This window comes from Bubalus kerabau, chromosome 9 (genome assembly GCF_029407905.1).
Source record: "Bubalus kerabau isolate K-KA32 ecotype Philippines breed swamp buffalo chromosome 9, PCC_UOA_SB_1v2, whole genome shotgun sequence".
Taxonomy (NCBI): Eukaryota; Metazoa; Chordata; class Mammalia; order Artiodactyla; family Bovidae; genus Bubalus; species Bubalus kerabau.
Genome location: NC_073632.1, coordinates 18,952,241 through 18,977,804, shown reverse-complemented (window position 1 = coordinate 18,977,804; position 25,564 = coordinate 18,952,241). Strand labels below are relative to the sequence as shown.

General features: G+C 42.3%; 1 protein-coding gene across 2 annotated transcripts in view; it reads right to left on the bottom strand.

Annotated features, from left to right (window-relative positions):
* RIMS1 (regulating synaptic membrane exocytosis 1) overlaps nt 1–22,617 on the bottom strand; it is a 600,042-nt gene extending 577,425 nt beyond the window's left edge. For both annotated transcript variants that reach the window (XM_055534784.1, XM_055534785.1), the window contains exon 1: nt 22,186–22,617. In XM_055534784.1, coding sequence (XP_055390759.1) covers nt 22,186–22,349 — 164 coding nt within the window. In that variant the 5' untranslated portion in view covers nt 22,350–22,617. The remainder of the gene's footprint in view (nt 1–22,185) is intronic.
* Between the last annotated feature and the right edge of the window lie 2,947 nt (nt 22,618–25,564).

Genomic DNA, 25,564 nt, shown 5'->3' with positions numbered 1-25,564 from the left:
TATACACTTTTAATTTAATAAGGATATTCAGGCTGAACTCTGAGTAGATCTCTAAAATTCAATTGTCTGTTTTCACAGATAATAAGGGGTCCACAGAGTTTAGTGCTTTAGAAGCACACGCTTCAGAGGATGAGGTAAGGATGTTTGGGGAAGAATGGTCTAAATAGGAGGAGCCATATGCATCATAGTTGTCTCATGTGCTACACTATGCGTCATAGTTATCTCAAAACTTTTGTTACTGGATAAAAATCCTGTCATTGCATATCTTCCATACTATTTGAGGTACCAGGTCAATTTCCTTGTTTATGGGAAAACTGGTGGGAAGAAATATTATACAGATTAAGATTTTATGAAGGCTCATCTTTCCAATTAAATGCAGAAAGAAATCAGAGATATCTTTCCCAAGTGAAGTCACCACCCTCTACAAATCGTATTCACTGCCTCACAGGAATATTCAAATGTTCTATTTTGTTGTTGCTCAGTGACTCAGTTGCATCTAACTCTGCAACCCCATGGACTGCAGCACGCCAGGCCTCCCTGTCCTTCACCATCTCCCAAAGCTTGCTCAAACTCATGTCCATCGAGTTGGTGATGCCATCCATCCATCCCATCCTCTATTGTCCCCTTCTCTTCCTGCCTTCAATCTATGGACAGACTTATAATTTAATATTCTGGTGATATTGTCAAACCCCAAATAGATGTACAGTTTGGACAGTCTCAAAAATTGATTTAAATATTCAATTTTGTTCATAAATGATAAGTTTATCTCATTAAATGACTTCATATATAGTATTTGGCTTCCTTAAATTTTCAGGCAGTTAAAAAATATTTAATTCACCAAATTTCTTAGTTTGATTTTCAGCTAAAACTATTAAGTGGTGCTGCCCAAAGCTGTCCAGATGCCCCATTCATTGTGGGCACACGTAGGGGATGCTCTTAACTGGCAAGCCTCTCTTCAAATTGTCCTCTGCTAACCAGAGCCAGCTCTCCAATGGCCAGGTCCCATGGCCTGGGCAGCATGAGTCTGGTGATCACTCAGTGCAAGAACACTGTAACTATTGTCACTGCCTCCAAGGGGCTGATGGGGTCTTATTGGACCTGCTCAGCAGTCTAGCTTCTCTCTCTTTATAATCTGCTGCTTTCCTTCCTATCCAGATGTCAATCCCAAAAGCACTGTCTAATAAACTTCTTGCACAAGAATCCCCATCTCAGAGTCTGTTCCTAGGGAGTCTGACTGACAGCAAATCTAAATGACTCTCTAGCCACAAAGATGGGAAACAAGTCAAACTAAGGTGTTCAGAGATTTTCCCATCACATCGTGTGTCCCAGGCTGTCCCTCATGGTAAAGATGTGAAGCAAATCATGTCACTCTCTATTCTGTGTCCCCAAATGCATTCAACTCAAATAAACAGGAGCATGCTGAGAGAGAGGACAGAACATAAACTAAGAGAGGTATGTGGAAGAGGAGGAGGACAAGGTCTTTTGATAGCACAGTGCTCATTTATGGAGACTTCAAATAAGGTTTGCATATATGCACACACATACACAAGCGCACACACACACACATATATTATTGTTGTGTTAGTCACTCAGTTGAACTGTAGCCCATGAGGCTCCTCGGTTCAGTTCAGTCGCTCAGTCGTGTCGGATGCTTTGCGACCCCATGGACTGCAGAACATCAGGCCTCCCTGTCCATCACCAATTCCTGGAGCTTACTCAGTATCGTCCATTGAGTCGGTGATGCCATCCAACAATCTCATCCTCTGTTGTCCCCTTCTCCTTCCACCTTCAATATTTCCCAGCATCACAGTCTTTTCAAAGGAGTCAGTTCTTCACATCAGGAGGCCAAAGTATTGGAGTTTCAGCTTCAGCATCAATCCTTCCAATGAATATTCAGGACTGATTTCTTTTAAGATGGACCGGTTGAATCTCCTTGCATTCCAAGGGACTCTCAAGAGTCTTCTCCAACACCACAGTTCAAAAGCATCAATTCTTCAACGCTCAGCTTTCTTCACAGTTCAACTCTCACATCCATACATGACCCCTGGAGAAGCCATAGCCTTGACTAGATGGACCTTTGTTGGCAAAGTAATATCTCTGCTTTTGAATATGCTATCTAGGTTGGTCATAACTTTCCTTCCAAGGAGTAAGTGTCTTTTAATTTCATGGCTGCAATCACCATCTGCAGTGATTTTGGAGCCCCACAAAATAAAATCTCTCACTGTTTCCATTTTTTCCCCATGTATTTGCCATGAAGTGATGGGACCAGTTGCCATGATCTTTGTTTTCTGAATGTTGAGATTTAAACCAGTCTCCTCTGTTACTTTCATCAAGAGGCTCTTTAGTTGTTTGCATTCTGCCATATGTGTGGTGTCATCTGCATATCTGAAGTTATTGATATTTCTCCCAGAAATCTAAATTCCAGCTTGTGCTTCATCCAGTCCAGCATTTCTCATGATGTAATCTGCATATAAGTTAAATAAGCAGGATGACAATACACAGCCTTGACATACTCCTTTCCCGATTTGGAACCAGTCTAGTTCCATGTCCAGTTCTAGCTGTTGCTTATTGACCTGTATACAGATTTCTCAGGAGGCAGGTCAGGTGGTCTGGTATTTCCATCTCTTGAAGAATTTTCCACAGTTTATTGTGATTCACACAGTCAAAGGCTCCGGCATAGTCAATAAAGCAGAAATAGATGTTTTTTCTGGAACTCTCTTGCTTTTTCAATGATCCAATAGATGTTGGTAATTTTATCTCTGGTTCCTCTGCTTTTTCTAAATTCAACATGAACAGCTGGAAATTCACGGTTCATGTACTGTTGAAGCCTGGCTTCGAGAATTTTGAACATTACTTTACTAGCGTGTGAGATGAGTGCAACTCTGTGGTAGTTTGAGCGTTCTCTGGCATCTCTTTTCTTAGGGATTGGAATGAAAACTGCCCTTTTCCAGTCCTGTGGCCACTGCTGAGTTTTCCAAATTTGCTGGCAGATTGAGTGCAGCACTCTCACACCATCATCTTTCAGGATTTGAAAGAGCTCCACTGGAATTCCATCCCCTCCACTAGCTTTGTTTGTAGTGATGCTTCCTAAGGCCCACTTGACTTTGCATTCCAGGATGTTTGGTTCTAGGTGAGTCATCACACCATCGTGGTTATCTGGGTCATGAAGACCTTTTTTGTATAGGTCTTCTGTGTATTCTTGCCACCTCTTCTTAATATCTTCTGCTTCTGTTAGGTCCATACCATTTCTGTCCTTTATTGTGCCCATCTTTGCATGATCCCTAGTTTTCTTGGTATCTCTAGTTTTCTAGAAGAGATCTGTAGTCTTTCCCATTCTATTATATTCCTCTATTTTTTTGCATTGGTCACTGAGGAAAGCTTTCTTATCTCTCCATGTTATTCTTTGGAACTCTGCATTCAAATGGGTATATCTTTCCTGTTCTCCTTTACCTTTCAGTTCTCTTCTTTTCACAGGCATTGGTCCATATAATTCTCCAGACAAGAATACTGAAGTGGGTATAGCCGTTTTCTTCTCCAGAAAATCTTCCTGACCCAAGGATGGAACCCTGTCTCCTGCATTGCAGGCAGATTGTCTGAGCCACCAGGGAAGCCCATACACACACACACACACACACACACACACACACATATATGTATATATGCTGAGTTTACCAAACAGTTTTTTGGGTTTTCTGTAAGATGTTACAGAAAAATCCAAACAAACTTCTTGGCTAGCCCAATATGTACTCATTACTGAATTGAAAATATCCTCTCAGAATGTGAAAACTAAAGATGCAGACTTGAGAATAGCTAGTATCTCCAGCACAGAAAGAAGCAGAACTAGAAAGTCCTAATTATGGCTTTCTTTAGGCTGGAAGAAATAGAAACCTACTCAAATAAGATCAAGATGAACAGCCAAGAGTTCAGACAGCCTCACTGTGACTCCGCCCATAGGTCAGGACCAAAGTCTCTTCACTTGGGGGCCAGAAGGCCTCTCTCAGCAGCCACGCCTTTTACCTGAAACTATCCCCACCACTGACTCCTCTTGCACATGACCCAATGTGGCTTCCTCTGGATACTTCTGCAAATCTACAATCCTGCTTTCCAACTCAAATATTTCAGAATTTCTTCCTCACCCTCAAATCTCCAACTCCCATCATTCTCAGAAGATGACTCCAATCCTACTTCCCAGAAAAACAGAAACCATCAGACATAAGGTCCCTTATCCTTCCAGTCACAAACTTATACCTTCCTTTATTCAAGCCATCTTGTTCACTATATTATTTCCATCAACATTTTTATTTTTGTCACCTTGTTATTAATCGGGGGATAATTACTTTACAATATTGTGATGGCCTGTGACACACATCAACATGAATCGGCCATAGGCATTCATGTACCTGCAACCTCCTGAACCTGCCTCCTGCCTCCCTCCCTCCCCACCCCACCCCTCTAAGTTGTCACAGAGCACTGGTGCGTTCCTGGCCTCATACGTCAAACTCCCACTTGCTATCTAGTTTACATATCCAAAGTGTATGTTTCAATGCTATTCCCTCAAGTCATCCCATCCTCTCCTTCCCCCACTGTGTTGATAAGTCTGTCCTTTATGTCTGTGTCTCCTTTCCTGCCCTGCACATAGGATCATCAGTACCATCTTTCTAGATGCCACATACATGCATTAACATATGATATTTGTCTTTCTATTTCTGACTTACTTTACTCTGTATAGTAGGCTCTAGGTTCATCCACCTCATTAGGACTGACTCAAATGCTTTCCTTTTTTATAGCTGAATAATATTCCATTGTGTATATGTACCACAAATTCCTTTTCCATTCATCTGCCAATGGGCATATATTCTATTCAAACACCATTTAAAGGAGGCCCACCTTGGACCTGCCTCCCATAACCCCCTGCTATACCTTATGTTCCTCTTCCCAAACTTCTGAAAAGATTTGTCCATGCTAATTAATGCATTTGTCAGCTATGTGTGTGTATTTTATGAAGTTATGGTGGTATTTCTTGTTACTGACTCTAATAGCTATTTATCAGTTCTCACTTTATTGTCTGTCTCAGCTGAATTCGTTTTCTATTAATTCAGATATAATTTACATATAGTGAAATGCATAGATCTTAAGTGTACAGTTTGATTGGTCTTGAGAAGTACATACACACATATAATACATACCCTTATCAAAATACAAAACATTTCTATCAGTCCATAAAATTGCCCCCTATCCCCTTCCTGTCAACCCCTCACCTGTGCTATCCGAACTGAATGCCAGTCTAATTTCTAACACATGGATTAGGTTGGTGTGTTCTAGAGCTTCATGTAAATGGAATTTTATGGTCTGCATGATTTGTGCCTGGCTTTTTTCATTCTGCATGATGCTTCTGAGATTCATATGTGTGTTCATGTACCACTGGTTTACTCCTGTTTATTGCTGGATAGTATTTCATTGGATGAATATACCACAGGTTTTTAGTTCATTCTTTTGCTGATGTACATCTAGGCTATTTCCAGTTTAGAGCTATTATGAAGAAGGCTGATCTAAATATTCTTGTAAAAGAATTTTTGCAAATAAATGTTTTCATTTCTTTTCTATAACCTCTATGAATTGTATAAATAACTGCTAGGTCATAATATAAAAGCATGTTTAACTTCTACAGCAATTACCAAAGAGTTTTCTAAGATGGTACACCATACTACGCTTTCACAGACAGTAACTGAGAATTCTGGTTCCTCATGACCTTCCTCAGCATTGGATGTTGCCAGTCTCCTTCATTTTAGGCATCCTAGTGAGAGTGCCTTATCCTCCTTGAAATTCTCTCTTCCCTTTTGTTTGGTGTAACAAGATGTCTCCAAAGTTTTATCCTTTGCTTCTCTACAAAGCCTTTGCAAGGTTACTGTTGCTTTTCTGCTCTGAAAGGTAAAGTTTCTTTAAGGCTAATTCCTAGGTTTTCTCCTGCTCTAGATCTAATCACTCATCTTCATCTGTAGCATCTCTGACACCTGTGCAGAGATGACTCGCTGGGAGTTTACATTTCCAACCATCTTTCTTCTAAGGTCCAAACCTCCAGCCTGCAGAAGCAAAATGACCAAGACAAGATATAGGATCTCCCTTTCTGGTGGTACAAGCTAGAAGTTAACCCATTTTCAAGATATTAAAAGGAAAAAAAAATGTGGCTCTGGCATACCAAAATCTCTCCAGTCCTAACATTTTGCCATTTCCAAGAAGCCCTTGCTTCTAACATCTCTCGCCTGGAGTCCTGCAATAGCCTCCCCAAGTCTTTACACACACCTGTGCTCCATCCAATCATTTCTAGATACTGGAGCCAGACGGATCTTATACCAATAGGCTTATATCATCTCTCTCCTCAAAGTCTTTTGGCTCTTCAGATGAAGATAAACCTCTATTACATGACCTGGAAGATCTCACGTTCTCAGGTTTCTACTCTCCAAGACCCTCTCAAGCCATCTTTCTGCTCTTCCATGACACTGGTTTCCTTCCCCTTTTTCAGAATCACCTCTCCCTCTCCCACCTGAGACCCTCTGATTCCCTCACTGGCTGGATACCTCTCTCTGTTTTTGCCTCACTAACTCCTCCTCATCCTCAGACCTTAGTTCAGTCTCACTGTCACTTCCACTCCTGGCCAGCTTGATCTCAATCAGAATTCCTGGCTTATATTATCAAAGGATCATGTATTGTCCTGTGTTGCATTTATCAGAGATATTAATTCCTCATTTAATTTTGATTTGACTTAAGTGAAATACATCTCCCCCTGCAAAGGGCATGGACTCTGGATAATTCTATTAATTTCAGTACAATTCCTGGCATATCATAAATGCTCAATCCATTTCTGTTCCAAGAAAAAGTGAATGGGTATCACTCACCCTCCTGACTCCCTGATTGTTTCTTATTTTCATTTTGAAAGAGAACCGTACTAGTTCTTGGTTGGTCAATGAATCATCCGGACTTGGATCATATCTTTTATCTTTAGTCCAATCACTATGGCCAGGGTGGGCACATATGGAAACAGGACTGCTTCTTCCAGAATACTCATTGAGGCAAAATTCACAGGATAGGTTGTGCTTACAAAAATACTGTATAGCTCAAGGGGAAAAAAAGAAGGAATAACTGTTTGTTAGGACATATATTAAGATAACCTTAAAGTGCATTCCAATATACATTAGGTGCAGACAAATACTGCTGATTCCACTTACATGTGATACCTAGAATCGTCAAATACACAGAGTCAGAAAGAACATTGGGAGGTGCCAAGGGCTGGGGTTCAGGGGGTGGGGAGGGGGAATGGGAACTTACTGTTTAATAGGGACAGAGTTTCAGTTCAGGAAAGTGAAAATTTTGAGAGATGGATGATGGTGAGAGTTGTACACAATATTAATATTCTTAGTGCCACTGAACTGTACAGGAAATATGGTTAAAATAGTATGTTTTATATTATATGACTTTTACCACAATAAAATAAAATTTAAAAATAAATCAATGAAACTATGTAATGCAAAAAAGTGAGGAATGTCTAGATCATGCCAATTCTCTAAATGAGATAAAATTAAACTCCTTAAAAAAGACTTTCTAGAAAGAATACGTTTTCCGGTGTGTGGGTGTGAGGTATATAAGTACAGATGGATATATGAGTGGGAGTGTTCACAGATCTATATATAGGATACCACCCCCTTCCCTAACCTACTGATTCTTTCTTTGGGTCACTGACCAATAGTCTGCGTGTGTGTGTTCAGTTTCTCAGTCGTGTCTGACTCTTTACAAGCCCATGGGTTGTAGCCCACCAGGCTTCTCTGCCCATGGAATTTTCCAGGCAAGAATACTGGAGCAGGTTACCATTTCCTTCTCCAGGGGATCTTCCCGACCCAGGGATTGAACTTGTGTCCCTTGAGTGTTCTACATGGGTGGGCAGATTCTCCACCACTAGGATCAGTTGGGAAACCTGACCAATCGTCTAACTGAGATCAAACCTTCAGATGAGAGAGAACCAAGGAAAGTTCTCAGAATGAACAAAAACCAACTGGTTTTTCCTACTGATAAAACAAAACATGAATTTAATCTGTATATAATTCAAATGCATGGTAGGAAAAGCTCTTTGGAATCATGAATAAATTACTGCATACTGAAAACATTGTCTCTTTCAAGATGTATTAAAAATTAAAAATAAAATGATCACAGTTAATAATTATTCAATTCAGTTCAGTTCAGTTCAACTGTAACAAATACCACTGAAAATGAAATCTTTAAATAAAGTATTTCTTGAACCCTGTAAATGACCTACTTAATATAAGTAATATTAAATATAACCAAATTCAAAATCATCAAAATAAATAAGAGGTTTCCTTGGAGTTTTCTATAACAGGATATAACCATATAGAGCAGACAAACCAAATTTGAAAAAAAAATAATCATTTGAATTTGATGGTCATTAAAATGAAACCATGGGGAGAGAGTGTGACAGTAGAAAAAACACTGGACCAGGAGAAAGAAAACCACAAGTCTTATACCTAACTCTCTAGCCAATTACTAATTAAAGTTGAAACAACCTCCGGGCTTCAGTTTTCTTGTATTAAAAGTGGAGCTGGAATAAATATTCAGTGGCTAAAATGTGTTATCTTGATTGCAACTCTCATCAGTTGATGGCCTGGGATACTCCATGCAGAAGGGTTTTGAGGCATCTGACATTTATCGGCAATACTGTTCTAGCTTCAGAAAGTTGTCTGTGCATTCTGAATATTTGCCAGACCTGGACAAGGCAGCCTCTAAACTCCCATTCACATTTCAACTCCATCTGTGTTGTGTCAAAGACAAGTGTGTTTGTATCCTCAGCATGCAGACTGTGCAGCTCAGCTCAAGCAGCACTTACTGAGGTCCCACTGTTTATGGGCCACAGGTTAGGCAATGGAAATATGAAAATGAGTAAGAGCAGATACTTGTCTTCGAGGGGTTTAAGTTTGGAAGAGGATGGGTAAAGAAGATGTGGTTCACATATATAATGGAATACTACTCAGTCATAAAAAAGAATGAAAAAAAAAGCCATTTGCAGCAACACAGATGGACCTAGAGGTTATCAAGATTATCATTTTAAGTAAACCAGAAAGAGAAAGACAAATATTAAATGATAGCACTTATACATAGAATCTACAAATTAATCCAAATGAAATTATTTAAGAAACAGAAACGGACCCACAGACATAGAACAACATTATGGTTACCAAAGAGCAAAGGAGGGGAGAGATAAATTAGGAGATTGGATTACCATATACACACTACTATATATATATATATATATAAAACTGATCATCAACAATGACTACTACATAGCACAAGGGACTATAGTCAATATTTTATAATAACCTATAAGGGAAAAGAATCTGAAAAAGAATACATATGTGTGTATGTGCGTATAACTGAATCACTTTGCTCTACATCTGAAATCAACACATTATAAATCAACTATATTTCAAATTTTAAAAAAAGTTTAGAAGATGACTTAACGAGAAAACATTTAAAAATATAATACTTTACAAAAGTACAATACTTTACAGTCATAAGCATCTGATCTAATTCTAAGTATCAAATCAGAGAATCCATATTATGCTTTAAATGCTCACTGAAGTTACTAATGTTTGAATTCAAAGGAAATGTTTCCATTAAGCTTGTCTGTCTAGAGGATTACTTTTTAAAATGTGTTGTTTACATCCTCCAACACTGGCATTCAAACACTGTCAGAATGCTGTCCTTCACAAAGCCGTGAATGATAAATTAAGAGTACAACATATCATCTGAAAATCTTACTTTAATTTCACCTGTAATATCTAACAACCAGTATGCTCTTCTCATAAAGTCTGGCCAACATGGTTCTCTAAATAGTCAAAATACACAGCTCATTTTTTTTGCTTTCAGAATATGCTGATAGAATTCTCCTAGTTAGAATAAACTTCCCACTCCAGCCACCTACTCATACCCTATGAATCTATCCAGCAGCCTTAGATGACTCCTCCGCCCCACATCCTCTGGATGTGCTCATTCATTCATGCACACAGTTTAGAAATCCAGGTACCTATCCCATGGCAAGCTCTGTGCTTATGTGACAGACATAGATGAGAACGACCTTGCTCTCAGGGCTGATGCTGAGGTGACAGTGTACACAGTCAGATGATCGAACCTGAAGGATTTGACAACACAGTGAGTAAGGGGTTGCAATGGTGATCTACCCACACAGACAAGACTCATACAAGTGTTTGTAGGGCTGATGCAGAAAATCAAGAAATGGATGAAGGATAACACCCAGTTTGAAGCACCCATGGGGCATCCAGGTGGAGACAATTTAGCAAGTGGTAAGGTATGTGACGGAGAAGGCAATGGCACCCCACTCCAGTACTCTTGCCTGGAAAATCCCATGGATGGAGGAGCCTGGTGGGCTGCAGTCCATGGGGTCGCTAAGAGTCGGACACATCTGAGAGACTTCACTTTCACTTTTCACTTTCATGCATTGGAGAAGGAAATGGCAACCCACTCCAGTGTTCTTGCCTGGAGAATCCCAGGGACGGGGGAGCCTGGTGGGCTGCCGTCTATGGGGTCGCACAGAGTCGGACACGACTGAAGCGACTTAGCAGCAGCAGCAGCTGCAAGGTATGTGAATTCAGGATTTGGTAGATAATTTCAGTGTTGTAATACAGACTTGAGATCATTAACACATAAGGGTGACTGAGTTCATGACCAGAAACCACACAGAAGAAGGCAAATCAGAAGTAAATGGAATTATAGAAGGAAGGGCAAGAGGAAGCATCCAAAAGTCCTCCAGCTCTTATAACCACCACTCATTTTGCACAATTTGCCTTGCTACCTAATTAGCCTTCTCCAAAGTACATATGTCATGTTTTCTAAGATGTGCACTACCTTACCATATCTGACCCCAATGGTCAGGACCATGTTTTTCTTTTTTAACTTAAAAAAAAATTATCTATTGAAGTATCGCTGATTTACAGTGTTGTGTTAATTTCTACTGTTCAGAAATGTGATTCAGTTATACATATATGCACATTATTTTTCATACTCTTTTCCATTATGGTTTATCACTGGGTGTTGAATGTAGCTCCCTGTGCTCTATGGTAGGACTTTGTTGTTTATCCATTAGGACTTTGACTTTTTAAACTTGCACCTGTGCCTCCAGGAATCGTCCACTTTGCTGTCTTTCTAGAAGGCAGGACTGGAAAGTCACCTGACTGATTATCTATCATACAGTGAATATTATAGCTCAGACCTTTGAAGCTCCAAATACCATGAAATCCCTCTCTAATACTTATGTCTGGAACAATACTCAGATGGTACAATCTTTTTAAGACATGTATCAAGATTTTACTTCAGGCTGCTATATATTAGGTCACTATTTTTGGCCTAGGGAACAGAGAATCTGTACATTGAAGTATTCAGCCTAAAGATAGGAAGATTTTATGTTATTTTATTTCTCCAAATCACATTTTGTGACAATTGTCATGATTATCATGAAGAATATCAAAACAGAATCTCTTTATAATTTTTACTCTTACCAAAAATTTAATATCTAAAGTATATTCGCCAGCTGATACCTATAGTCCTATATTTCAGATAACAGGATGTAAAATATATCATGTTTTTCTGAAGAAAAAAAGGGTTAGGAAAGAAGGCTTAAGCTTCAATATATTACAAGACAGAGACAGCTAAGGCAGATAAATCTGCTAAACTGGGTGAAAAATAAAAAGAAAGCCATTGGATTACTTTACTTTTGTTTTCATCTCTTTCTACTAAGACACTAACTAATCTTTCTGACCTGGATAGAACTTCTGAATGTGGATCCATGTGAGTCGCTTAGTTATGTCCCTCTTTGTGCGACCCCAAAGGAATCCTGCCAGGCTCCTCTGTCCATGGAATTCTCAGGCAAGAATACAGGAGTGGGTTGCCATGCCCTTCTCCATGGGATCGTCCCAACCCAGTGGTCAAACCCAGGTCTCCTGCATTGCAGGCAGATTATTTACTGTCTGAACTACCTGGGATACCACTCCATACTTAAAAAGACCTGATACATTGATTTATGAATTCCTTAGATATTTTGTCTACCATCTATTTTTTCTAAAATATAAACCCCATAAGTTGAAAACAGAACAAAGAGCTCCTCCTTGTGTGTTAAGAACTATATTTAAACAAGAAAAATGTGTCACATGACACTTGTATACTCATCACTTACAACTTAAAATAATTTATATTAAAAAAAATAAATAACTTGATACGCTTGAAATTAACACTTCTCAAATATCAATCAAGAATGCTTTGGGTACAGGAACGTAAGTTATAACTAATTTAATAGACTACATGCAGCTGCTAAGCTGCTGCTAAGTCACTTCAGTCATGTCTGACTCTGTGCAACCCCATAGACAGCCTCCTACCAGGCTTCTCTGTCCCTGGGATTCTCCAGGCAAGAACACTGGAGTGGGTTGCCATTTCCTTCTCCAATGCATGAAAGTGAAAAGTGAAAGTGAAGTCGCTCAGTTGTGTCCGACTCTGTGACTCCATGGACTGCAGCCCACCAGGCTCCTCCGCCCATGTTATTTCAGGCAAGAGTACTGGAGTGGGGTGCCATTGCCTTCTCCGAATAGACTACATAAAGTTTAGCAAATACAGACAGAAAACCCCATCAAAAACCACTACTACACTAGTCCTCATTTGTGAATATGCAGATCATGAATCAAAGTCTATGAAAAAAAGCTAAGCAGTTAAGACACTTACAAGACAGCACGGATACCTTAATTGGTTTTCAATTCACATCTCTCTATTTGAATATAATGGCATCTCCCAGAGGATAATTGGGCTTCCCTTGTGGCTTAGCTGGTAAAGAATCTGCCTGCAATGAGGGAGACCTGGGTTCAATCCCTGGGTTGGGAAGATCCTCTGGAGAAGGGAAAGGCTACCCTCTCAGTATTCTGGCCTGGAGAATATCATGGACTGTATAGTCCATGGGGTCGCAAAGAGTTGCACAACTGAGTGCTGTTGTACAAAAATAGAGGATAATTATCTGGCATAATTATGGGAAATACAGAAAATATGGTACTAAATAATATGGAAATCATCAGCTAAGTGTTATACTTTATACTAGATAAACATATGTTTGGTTCATTATGGTTCTTTAATATCTAATTAAGCATTTGCTTTCAAATTTCATGAAATTACTTTCTATAAAATTATCTTGTTTTACTATATATAATACAGAGGAATTATCAGTATATTTCTTCCTAAAATCTAGTTAAATATCTTCTCTAAACCATAGGCTGCTCCTTTGCAAGTCCCAAAGAAAAATCTTCATAGAGTCCTGCATATAGTTGCATTCTAGTTACTGTTATTTGAAAAGTCTTTTGAACTTTTAAATTCATCTTTGCCATTAAATGTAGCATTTCACTGAGAATCCATAAAAGATAATACTTGATTCTCAGCAAATGCTTTTCCATTTACCAAACAATGATTTTCAAGATTCTACGTCTACATCTTGCTGTGTTACTTATTGATAATTACTAACTTCTATATTTTATGACCGTTAATTACTTGACTTTCTGAAGTCTAAATGAATAATTTGGTTCAGGGAAAGAAAAATCTATAAAGAGGGAGATAATTTAAGTTATCATTCAGATTGAAATTCAAAATTGCGAGAAAGAGGTACTAGCTCTAATTATAGGATGAAATTGGCATCAGCAGATACTGTCATGGGCAAGCCAACAAGTAACTACTTTCCTTTTTAATATTTTATTCTACAGTTAAATAAATGTTAATGTGTATGAAAAGTTTTCACAAGTTAGCAACAGATTAGAGAATCTCTAAAGCTAATTCTGCAGACCTAAATAGACATTTCTCCAAAGAAAACATGTAAATGTCCAATAGGCACGTGGAAAGATGCTCAGTATCACTAACTATCAGAGAAATGCAAATCAAGACTACAATGAGGTTATCTCCTAGCACTGGTCAGAATGGGCATCATTAAAAGGTCTAAAAATGAGAAATGCTGGAGAAGATGTGGAGAAGAATGGAACCCTCCTACACTGTTGGTGGCAGTGTAAATTGGTGTAGCCACTCTAGAGACAGTATGGAGATTTCTCAAAAAAACTAAACACAGACTTACCATATGATCCAGCAACCCCACTCCTGGGCACATGTCTAGTGCACGTGTGCTCAGTTCCGTCGTGTGCAACTCTTTGTGATCCAGGAACTGTAGCCTGCCGGGGTTTCATGTCTGTGCGATTTTCCTGGCACCAATACTGGAGTGGGTCATCATTTTCTTCTTCAGGGACTCTCCCCACCCAGGGATTGAATCTGCTTCTCCTGAACTGCAAGCTGATTCTTTACCACTGAGCCACAAGAGAAGCCCCACAAATACCCAGAGAAAACCATAATTTGAAAAGATATATGCATCTGAATATTCACTACAGCATTATTCACAATACCCAGAAGACAGAAGCAACCTAAATGTCCATCGACAGAGGAATGGATAAAGAAGTTGTGGTACATATATACAGTGGAATATCACTTAGCCATAAAGAAGAATGAAATAATGCCATTTGCAGCAACATGGATGGGCCTAGAGTTTATCAGACTAAGTGAAGTAAATCAGGAAGAAGAGAAATACCATATGGTACCACTCATTTGTGGAATCTGAAATCCAACACAAATGAACATATCTACAAGACACAAACACTCTCACAGACACAGAGAACAGATTTGTGGTTGCCAGGGGTGGGGGGAGAGAGGGATGGATTAGGAATTTGGGATTAGCATATGCAAACTACTATACACAGGATTATCTACAGTATGGATGGACAACAAGGTCCTACTGTACAGCACAGGGAACTATACAATATCTTGTAATGAAACATAATGGAAAAGAATATAAAAAATAATATACATATAAATAACTTTGCTGTTACTGATATAAATATAAATATATCCCTTTGCTCTACAACAAAAACTCACACAACATTGTACTTCACCGAAACAAATTTTTAAAAGTTAATGTCAATTCTGCAATATATTCCCCTCTCATCATCCAAAGAACACTTACTTAGAGCATAATAAATGTACATAAGCCTGATGTAAAAGCATAAGAAAATAAATACAGAAAACCCAAGACATCCACCACAGAATCTTAAAAAATTCTTCAACACATACCATATTTAAATCTATTCTGTACCCAACACTTAACTGACATGAAACAGGAACTTCTGCTTGGCAAGTAAATGGCCCCATATTCTAATTCACAGTGAATAATTAATTAAATCTTGTGACACTAAAATCATCAGTCTGTTTCTCCAATTTTTTTCTAGCAAAAGATGATGGAATGACCCTAAGCTAATTTCTCTTCTCATTTTTGAATTAGGGTTGCCTTTTAGTCATTTCAAACTTTATCATTTTGCCCACATTGCTTTTCCTGCAAAGACATTTATGAGCTATTTAATGAGAAAGAAAGAAGACTGGAAGGAAGGTAAAAATAACCTCAGGTCAAACCCTGGACTCATTTTACCTTCAATCTCTTTGCCAAATTTTCACCCTGGAGGCTGCAGCCCTGGTCACACCACCCAGGTAGCACAATACGATGGATGGATTCTTCCACAAGGACCAGTCTCAGCAGGACCTCTAGTAGCTGCAGCCATCACAGGAAAAGGTGCTCCTGGGAATCTTCTGTAGTTTTACAGAGTAAAGTTAATAATGCCACCTTTCTTGGTACAACAATTGGAAGTTCAAGGGTGCCTGTGCCATCATGTTAAAGCCTCATAAGTTAGAAAGGCAGAAATTAGCAATTTGACTTTACACAGGAAGAAATCAGGGCACAGATGAGTTAACTTATCTATGTTTACACCTATGGAATATGACGTTGAATTGAATGTAGTCCACTGCTCTGTCACACTCTCTCATGCTCACCTTCCTTTCTGGCCATGGCAGTTTTTAAGTGGTAGGAACTAGTCAACATCTGGCTAAAGCAAAAGATTTTCTCTTTACTCTACCCAACAGCCCAATGCCTGACCCAACCCTAACACCAGACAAAATGGTCTTATTTGGTGAATTTATTATCACATGATATCTTGTTAGAAATAACCTACCTAACACATAAAATTTATCACAATAGTAGAGAGGAGAGAGAACCTCACGGTGGGAAAGCGCAAAGGGATTCGAGAACTCTGTGAGCAAATGAGCCAGATTAGAGAACCCAGATGCACATGGGGTGGGCCAGATCCAGAGCCTGGAGCGTGATTGGGGTCCTTAGAAAAGGCTGGAAAATGCCACTGTTCACATGACATCTTTTTGCCCCTTTTCAGTTTATTTTCTGGATCCAGGATCAAATATCGTAAGGCAAGGGTTTGGAAGGAACCAAGTTAATTCTGGGAATTTCACTAACAGAAACTAGTAATAATAGAATACTCACAGAATAGCCCTCTCAGGAGTTGAGCGTGGGGCAGAGTAAAATATGTAATGTATGCAGCCAAATGACCAAATGTTAAGTTCCTTCCCCGACAGAAGAGGGAAAATAACCCTGATATCCACAGCTTGATGCAGTTTTGAAAAGACTTTTAAGAACACTAAAGATTTGGAGTTCATGTATGTGGGTTCTGGGTTCTATTACTTTCATCATCATACGCCTCAGGCCAACTTAATTCAACTCCCAGGACAAGTTCTAAAATATCCAGCTCCTATCATAGAACAACATGTAGAAAGCTGCTTAAAAATATAAAACAGTCCATAAAGATAAATGAAATGCAATACAACAGGCTTTATAATCCATGGTACAGTAATCTCATCAGCATATTACAGATGTTAGAGGGCAATAATATTATTGCAGACATTGCTATTTGATATATTTGCAGGAAGCTGACTCTTTCTGCATAGGTTGAACTCAAACCTTTCTTCTCATCTGACCAGTTGAGCAAGTAACACTCCCAAGATATTGTGTTTCTATTCAAGTCAGCAGGGGTGCCTGCAGTCCACACTGGTTTCCACATTCTACTGCAGATTTAGGAATCTATTTACTTCAGCAGTGGTGCCCCTTGCTTCTGGTTAAGAGAGAATACTCAGAGGTAAAGGAGAAGCAAGTGAAGTGAAAGTGAAGTCGCTCAGTCGTGTCCGACTCTTTGGGAGCCCATGGACTGTAGTCTACCAGGCTCCTCCGTCCATGGGATTTTCCAGGCAAGAGTGCTAGAGTGCATTGCCATTTCCTTCTCCAGGGGATCTTCCGGACCCAGGAATTGAACCCGGGTCTCCTGCATTGCAGGCAGACGCCTTACCGTCTGAGCCACCAGGGAAGCCCCAGAGAAACAAGACAGGTTGGCAAAAATGCGAACTAAGTGTTATGTTTCTTACCCTCTCTTCTCTTTGATAATGCCTCATTTTCATTTTTTAAGGCTTCTCTTTTTCTGAATTTTCTCCAGGAGCATTTTGGGACCTAGTACTAGGTATGTATATTTACTAAGATAGGTTTTTGTTGAATCAGAAAACTACAATAATTCAAGAACAATCTTCCCTAAATCTAACCCTATCCAATTAGGGGTGTGAATGAGACTAGACTCTGGGTGAAAGGGTACATTTTATCCCCCAGACTTTTCTACTTAACACAGCATCTTGGGCCTGTGAATGTATTAGCAGCATTCTCAAATTAATATTTACTTTTCCCCGTATGCACCCCTGCCTCAGCAACATGAGGGAGTATTCTGGGGTATAATATACAAAAATCTATGCAAATGTCCATGAAAAGATGATATCTGCCTTCTTGGGGACTCTGCCATCACTCTACTCCAGAAGCCCTCTGCTACCATTCCTTCATTTCCCAGTTGCCAATTGGGACTGCTGGATGAATTTTGAGTCACAATATTATAATTGGTTGGAGGAGAAAAAGGAGGAAAAAAAAGCTGAAGGTACAAGGGTTCTACCCCCTCCTTTGTCTCTCCTCTCACAAAGCAAGTAGGCGTTACGGAGGTTTGAAGAGTTAGTGGGTGCAAGGTTCCCTGTTAAGACAGATTGAGAAGTCCAAACTCAATATCCTTTATAAATCAATTCACACCATGAATTGCAGGATTCGTAAGAAAGACAGAACCTCCTAGAATCCCAAATGAATTTTCTTGCCCACATTTATACAATGTAAGTGGCAGAACTAAAACTTGAACCCCCAAATGTTTGATCCAACTTTAATGGACTTTCCACTATGCTTTTTATAACCTTCAAATTGGAGATAATTCCCTTGCCCTCACTCCACTGGGAGACCCTATTAAGAGTGTGGGTGAAGCTCCTGGTTCTCCTATAATCAGCAGCTCATCCTCTGAATCAGCCTAACCTTCTGCCAAACTCCTTCTCTGACACTGAAAGAACAGGCACCAACTTAAAGAAGAGGTGGATGAAATGCAGGTTTATTCTTCTCAGTAGAAGGGCAGAGTGGCATGTGGGAACTGTGCTCGGACTTAGCATAAAAGGTCTGGACCTGGTTGGGCTATGTTTTGTGAGGCGGTTCAAGGTACCACAGGAAACCTCTAAGGGCAGGACAAGGATCTGTGGATGACATGATTACCTTCTACACAAGCTCTTTGGGAAAATCCAAATACACACATATTGAACTTGAACACAGTTCAGCTCTTTGGCATTTGTTTCAATAACCACTTAGGATAATGGCCAATATGAGGTAAATGCTCAATAAATGCTAGTAGTTCTATTAAATATTCTGACACGATTCTCAATTCCCTGCCTCTAGCAATCACTTTCATTTTCTGCTTCTATATTTTTTTCTCTTGTCTCACTACACTGTAGCTCTTTTCTCTATGAAGCTTTTATAAAAAGGGAATAAGATTTTAGATCTAATGAGATCTTCTTTGATTTAGGTCCCAGGATAACACAGTTTTCAACCCATGTAATATATTGGCTCGTGGTGTCTGGTGACAGTTACCTCAAGGAGTATTCATTGAGGAAGTTAGGTTCCAAAAAACTTCTAGAACACATAGTCATACCCACACCAACACACCTCGAAACCCAAAGATTAAGAAAGACCTTCTATTTGCAGGGAAATAAATCAAACCATTAGAAATTATTTGCAGGAGTAAACTATATCCAGTAATTACTGTATGACAATGGTGTCTAAAAGTAGTGCACCTTGCCAACAAAACAAATTATTTTTATGACAAATTACTTACAAATTTCAAAGAATTTCTGCTCTGAAATCTTAAGGTGAAACTAGCTTCATTATACTTTTCTATTTATACAAATTTAAAGACATTATCAAGACAAAATCCAAGCAGTAATATAAAATCAAGACTGATGAAACTGCATGAATATATTGTAATTGATACTGTATAACATTTCTTTGACATGTCCACCCACTAGTTTTCTCCCTTCTCTCTGCTGACATCTGATTTTACAAATTGTGAACAGCGAGTACACACAGTAGGTAGGGAGCCCAAGGGGATGACTCTACAGTAATGACTAAAGTGAATTTCAAGTCTAAATGCTCTGTTACCAGGAGCTTAGCTTTGTAGGACCTGTTGTGAGAGCAGTTTCTTAGGTATGTGCTATGATGACCACGCATTATCACAAAAACTTGTCTCTGATTTAACAACTGTTTCAAAACCTTGTGAAAAGCCTCCTGCTTTTTTCCAATCTATCTTTATGCAAAGTTTAGAAAAGGCCACCACCCATGACTGTGTGTCATTACATTCCCACATAGGTGTGTCATCTGAATACCCACTAAGGATCCTGTTTTTAAGACATAAAGTGCCCTCTAGAAAAAAAGTACAGCTCTGTTCCACCAGTGAGCTGATAACAGGGCAGACTTATATCGCAGCAAACTGGGATTCCAAAGCATGCCCAATCTGCCAGGGCAAGGAAGGCCAAGACATTAGGCTGATTGACAGAGTTAGTGCTCAGGCCCCGGGTTACAGAGGCTGTGGTGTGACAGCATCGCACCCTATCACGTTTTGTGAATCTGCAATAAAGGAGCGCTGTGTGCGGGAGAGCAGTCGCGGGCACAGCAGCGGGAACGATGCTTTCCACGTGAGCAGTTGGACAGTATCTTTCATTTTTATTTGTCCATAGAAGCCGGTAGGATCTGATCACTACCAGGATGCACCCTCCCCACTAGAATCCCTCACTCCTTGCCAGCCCTGAAACAGCCAATGAAGAGGCGTGACGCCCACCCGCGTGCCCTGCACCTCCCTTCCTGGTCGGACCCTGTCAGGCAGCTTCCCATGTTTTCCACGGTGGCTGGAGGCCTCCGTCCACCTGCTGTGTGCAGCGAACACCAAAAGAAATGGGAGCCAAACGGTGCGTCCTGACCGGCAGGAGAGATGTCTGGGACAGGTGGCAGGGGTGGCGGCCGGGGAGGACAGACGGACTGACAACCAGACAGACAGACAGTAGCACCAGCAGACACCATCCATTACTTCCAGTCTCAGAAGAGGGGAAGCCTGCAGCGCCAGGGACAGGCAGCAGATTAAGGAGGTTCTGCCTCCCTCAAGCCGGGAGGCTTAAAGTCTTTGTCTTTTGTTTTGGATAAGAAGGGACAGGGAATTTAGAAACCTGCTGCTCTTCATAGAACCAGGCCAACTCTGGCCTTCCGAGTTAATGGCTCCTCTCTGAGTCTACCATAAAAGGGCAGGGATGACTGGGTTTCTCCCTGTGTGCTATGATCGGCCCCAATAGCTGTCCTCAACGCCCCCCTCCCCCATATGGGCTGCAGCCGTGCTGGTGGAGACCCAACAGGTCAGGGACACAGCTCCCTCCAGCTCTCTCCTGCCAGCCTCTGCTGCACCCAGGCAGAAGGAGGAAACCCCCCCTCCTATGGCAGCATCTTCTCTTTTGGAGGCCTTCCGGAGGGTGGGCGGGGGAGAGGCCCTGGCTGCCCTGAGCTCTAGTGGGTATCACCCTTTTGCCATCCCTCCTTCTCTCTTCACTAACTCCAGATGCAACAGGCTCCCTTTTGGCTCTTCACACAAATCTTCTGCCCCCGGACACACCTTCTGGCCTTAACTTGGGGCTCCAAGGAGCTCGTCTCCATCGGGGCTCTGAAGCCCCTCACTGCCAAGTTGAAAACTTTGCCCGATACTGGGAGACCCCTCTAGGGGAAGTCCCCTCCAACTCCACTCATCATCAGTGATGGGAAGCAGGTGCAGGAAGGCCAGCAGCCCAGGGCGGGTTGGCCTGAGACTAAGGCAGGTGGCAGGACAGGGTCACCCATGCCTACATCACCAGCCAACAGTCCGTCCCCTCCTCAAACCCAGCTAAAAGGGGCACTGGACAGAGGTCCCTTGCAGGGTTGGTTGATGGGATTTAAAGAAGGGCCGATGTGTGCAAAGATTCAGTCCTCTATTGTAAGGCTTGCACCAGGAAGGAGCAGGCCCTGGTGCTCCCTTGAAAACCAGTAGGGAGGAACCTGTATTTTATTCAGGCCAGGGTGCCCATCAGCTTCTCCCATTGTTAAAAACTTTGCATTGCCAATGGCATTATATGTGGGGAAGAAAATGTCTTCACACAGGTCTTCTGTGTAGCAGACCCTGAATCAAAGGTTAAAGAGAAGCTGGGGAGGCAGGTTACCAAAGATGGCAACTGCCTAAAAAAAAAAAAAAGACCCAACCTCGGGCTGCGAGATGAATGAGTAGCAAAATGAACACTCAAAATAAGCATCTTTCTTGCATCAATGCTGGCACCCTTGGCTGGGGTAACCCCAACCTGCTCAACAACTCCAAGGCAAGAAGAGCTATTCTGGCAGCTCTTCCCCACCTCGCCTGCCTGCCTGTTTAGCGCCTGCCCCTCCTCTGCTCCGGCTCTGGGGCCCCTTCCTTCCACTCGGGCGGCATCTGCTCTTCTGAGCTTCCACACATCCCACCCCCGGGTGGCCCCCGCGCACCCAGTCCTCTTCTGCACCTCGGTCCCCAGCCATCGTCTCCCCAGGTTCCTCGGCTCAGGGCTCAGCGCATCCTCGCCTGACACCTGTCCTGCATCCCCCACCCGCCTCCTTGCACCGGCCTCTGGGGCCCCGGGCCCCCAGGCAGGCGTCTCCGCCCGCACCCAGCACCCGGCCCGCCCCGCCCCCACCCCTAGCCGGGAGGACCGGGCGGCAGCTGGGAACGGCCCGCGGGAGGGAGGCTCGGCGGGCCCGGCCGGCTGGCTTACTTGAGCATGGCTTCTTCCTTCTCCTCTTCCTCCTTCTGCCGGTCCATCACCGCCAGGATTATGTTCCTCTCCTCCTCGGTCAGGTGGCTCAGGTCGGGCAGCTCGGGCATCGGGGGAGGCACGGTGGGCGGGCGGGGACCCCGGGGCCCCACGGCCGAGGACATCTTCGCGGCCTGGCCCGCCCCTCCTCGATGGCCTGGGTTCGGCGCGAGCGCACCTTCGGATCCACGCCCGGCGACGGCCGCGTCCCTGCTCGGCTCACCGCGGCGCCCTCCCGGCGGCGGGACTGGGCAGCGCGCGAGCCCGGGCTGTCATGGTCCTCCGCCTGCACCCAGCCCCGGAGGCGGCCGCCTTTGTTTTGGTGGCCCTGGCGAGGCGCGGGCGCCCGGCCGCCTCCCGCAGCCCAGCCTTCCCGGGCGGGGGCGGGAGCGCACGGGGCCGAGGATGCTCGGGGCTCGGCGAGGATGCTCCGGCTCGACCGCCTCCGTGCGTCCGCGGTGCGGGAGGAGAGTTTGGGTGGCACTTAGGCGGAGTCTCCGCGGCTCGGCTCCGGTGATGCTGCTGAGCTCGCAGACACTGCCGCCAGCCGCTCGGCCCCGAGCCGCTCCGCCCACGGCGCCCACCCGCCCACTCCCGGGCCCGGGCCCGCGCGCCCCCTACCCCCGCCCCTGGCCGGCGTGAGCACCGCCGCGCTCCAGCCCAGGTACCTCGGCCCGTGACTCATCCTGCCTCTCCGGCTCCCTAGTCTCTGCCATCCTCGCCAGCCCTGTGTCTCCACGGTTTGCCTTAATCGTCATCATCCCCGCTCCCCATGTTCTTCGTGGATCATTAGTATTATCAGAACACCCATGGTGTTCTGAACAGGACGGAACAGCCTCGGCATGCATTTCCTCCCCTCCACAGTATCTTTCTCATGTACTGATCAAGTGTTCATAGCCACAACGATGTGGTTTTTAAAGATAATTTTGATCCCCCTCGCCCCCTCCACCCTCCACACACACACACCAGCCTGGGTTTTCTGGGTCTTCCAGTCTTCCTTGACCCACCCTCTGCGTTCCTGCTGTGCAATGTATCTGAAATCCCCCTCCAGAGGCACCACACCACGGCGAATCTTTAATTTGTCATTTTGGCCTCTGGATAGTCCATCTTATCACATAACTGCACTTCTCTGCTGTTGGCAAATGGATTATCTACTCTAATTCCTCTAATGATGCTCGCTATCATCATGCATTCACTTCTTAGCCTCTGTAGGTACTTCTCAAGAAACACCGATCCCAGATAAGAAAACCACTCCACCACAGCCTACTGTGAGAAGCTTCTGCTCAATGCTTGGCCCAATGATAAGCATTAAGGATGAGCTCCCCTTGCTGATAAAGGCAAAAATAGACAATCCTTTCAAAACTGTTGATATTACTGGCTTTCAATACTTGAGACTGAATTTTGTCAATATATTTATTTATAAAATTAATATAGAGAAGAGTACAAATTGAACAACAATTTCTCTTAGCAATGGTGTTGGAAAAATTTGATGTTTCTCTCCTGTCCAATTCTTTTTATAGTTCTGGAAGGGATCTAGTTTTTTTTTTTTTTTTTTTTTTTTTTTAATTTTCCCTCCAAGTCTAACTTTGTTAATAAAGAAGATAAGGATGATGACATTTATAAGTGCTTAAAAGCCCTAAAATATTCAAGTTTAAAAAATTTAGGAGTTTAATTAGTTGATCTCCCATTGAATGAAGAGGGGTATTGTTTCTATCTGGACACATCCTTTTGCATAATCTCAGTAATGGAAGTTTCGCTACCTCTTAATTTGATCCGTATATCTAAATTTCCCTTCTACCTGAAAATCTCTCTGTTCCTTGAGATGCCCATCTTACATCTTCCATTTTCTCCACAGTAAACCTTCCCAGTTTATTCAACCAACAATCTTGTAGCATGATTTCAAAATATGGTCATTTTTGTCACCTGCCTTGGGACATTCTGGTGGTTTTTCACTGCTGCTGCTGCTAAGTCGCTTCAGTCGTGTCTGACTCTGTGCGACCCCACAGAGGACAGCCCACGAGGCTCCCCCGTTCCTGGGATTCTCGAGGCAAGAACACTGGAGTGGGTTGCCATTGCCTTCTCCAATGTGTGAAAGTGAAAAGTGAAAGTGAAGTCACTGAGTCTTGTCCGACTCAGTGACTCCATGGACTGAGGCCTACCAGGCTCCTCCGTCCATGGGATTTTCCAGGCAAGAGTGCTGGAGTGGGGTGCCATTGCCTTTTTCGGTTTTTCACTAGCCTTCCTGAATAGTGGTATCAAGAACACACAGAAAGAACCAAGAATAGTGCCTGACGCTTGCTCTGTAATCATTATTTTTATTTGCACAATTTAACATTTGGCCTGGCTTTTTGGTAGTCATGTTGGTTATGAGGATGTCCCTGAAATAAACACATAGTTCTAAAATTTTCAGTCCTGTTTTTGTAACTGCTACTGCCTAGCCAGATTTCCCCTTTCCTCTAATTAAGCAATTGATGAAAACACTCTAATCAGCATCTTTTCTTCGTTTAAAAAAATTAGCCTTATTTCCCTTAGACCAGCATATATTCGGGAGGGAAAGATATATGAGTTTGAATTCTGACTCTATCAGTAATTTCATGATCTTGGCAAATCCATTATCCTCTTTGGATCTCTGTTTCTTCCCCTAGGAAGAGGAGTCAAGATATTCACCTCAAAATAGAAGAGGGATGTTAAATTAGAAGGCATATTTGGAACATCTAGCTGTGTGCCTAATACTTTCTAGTCCTCTTTTTTTTTTCTTTTTTCTTGCAAGGGATGTTTTAGGCCATCTCTGTGTGATTGATGTTCAAAGGGGGAAGAGAAATGCAGGTGACACGTTCATTCTGTCTGACGCCTACCTCTCTGCTGGTCCATGTGAAGACACAACAAGGTCCATGTCCTCACATGGTGGACAATCAAGCTGTTGAAATCCTTCTAAGATGTCAATAAAGGAATGAGAAACCCTCAGTAGACACTAGAACTAGTTAAATGAAGTTCTCGAAGGTAGGGGCCTAATGAACAATTAACAGTGTGGTTTTCATCTGAGAGAGCTGCTGTAACAAAATACCGCAGGCTGGGTAAACAGCAGAAATTTATTTTCTCACAGTCCTGGAGGCTAGAAATCCACAATCAAGGTGTTGGCAGGATTGATTTTTCCTGAGGCCTCTGTCCTTGGCCACTTTCTCGCTGTGTCCTCACATGGCCTGATCTCTGAGCAGGTCCATGCCTGCTATCACTCCTCTGCTTATAAGGACGTTGTTCCTGTTGGTTTAGGCTCCCCACCCTTACGACCTTATTTAACCTTAATTACCTCTTCAAAGGTCCTGTCTCCAAATACAGTCAC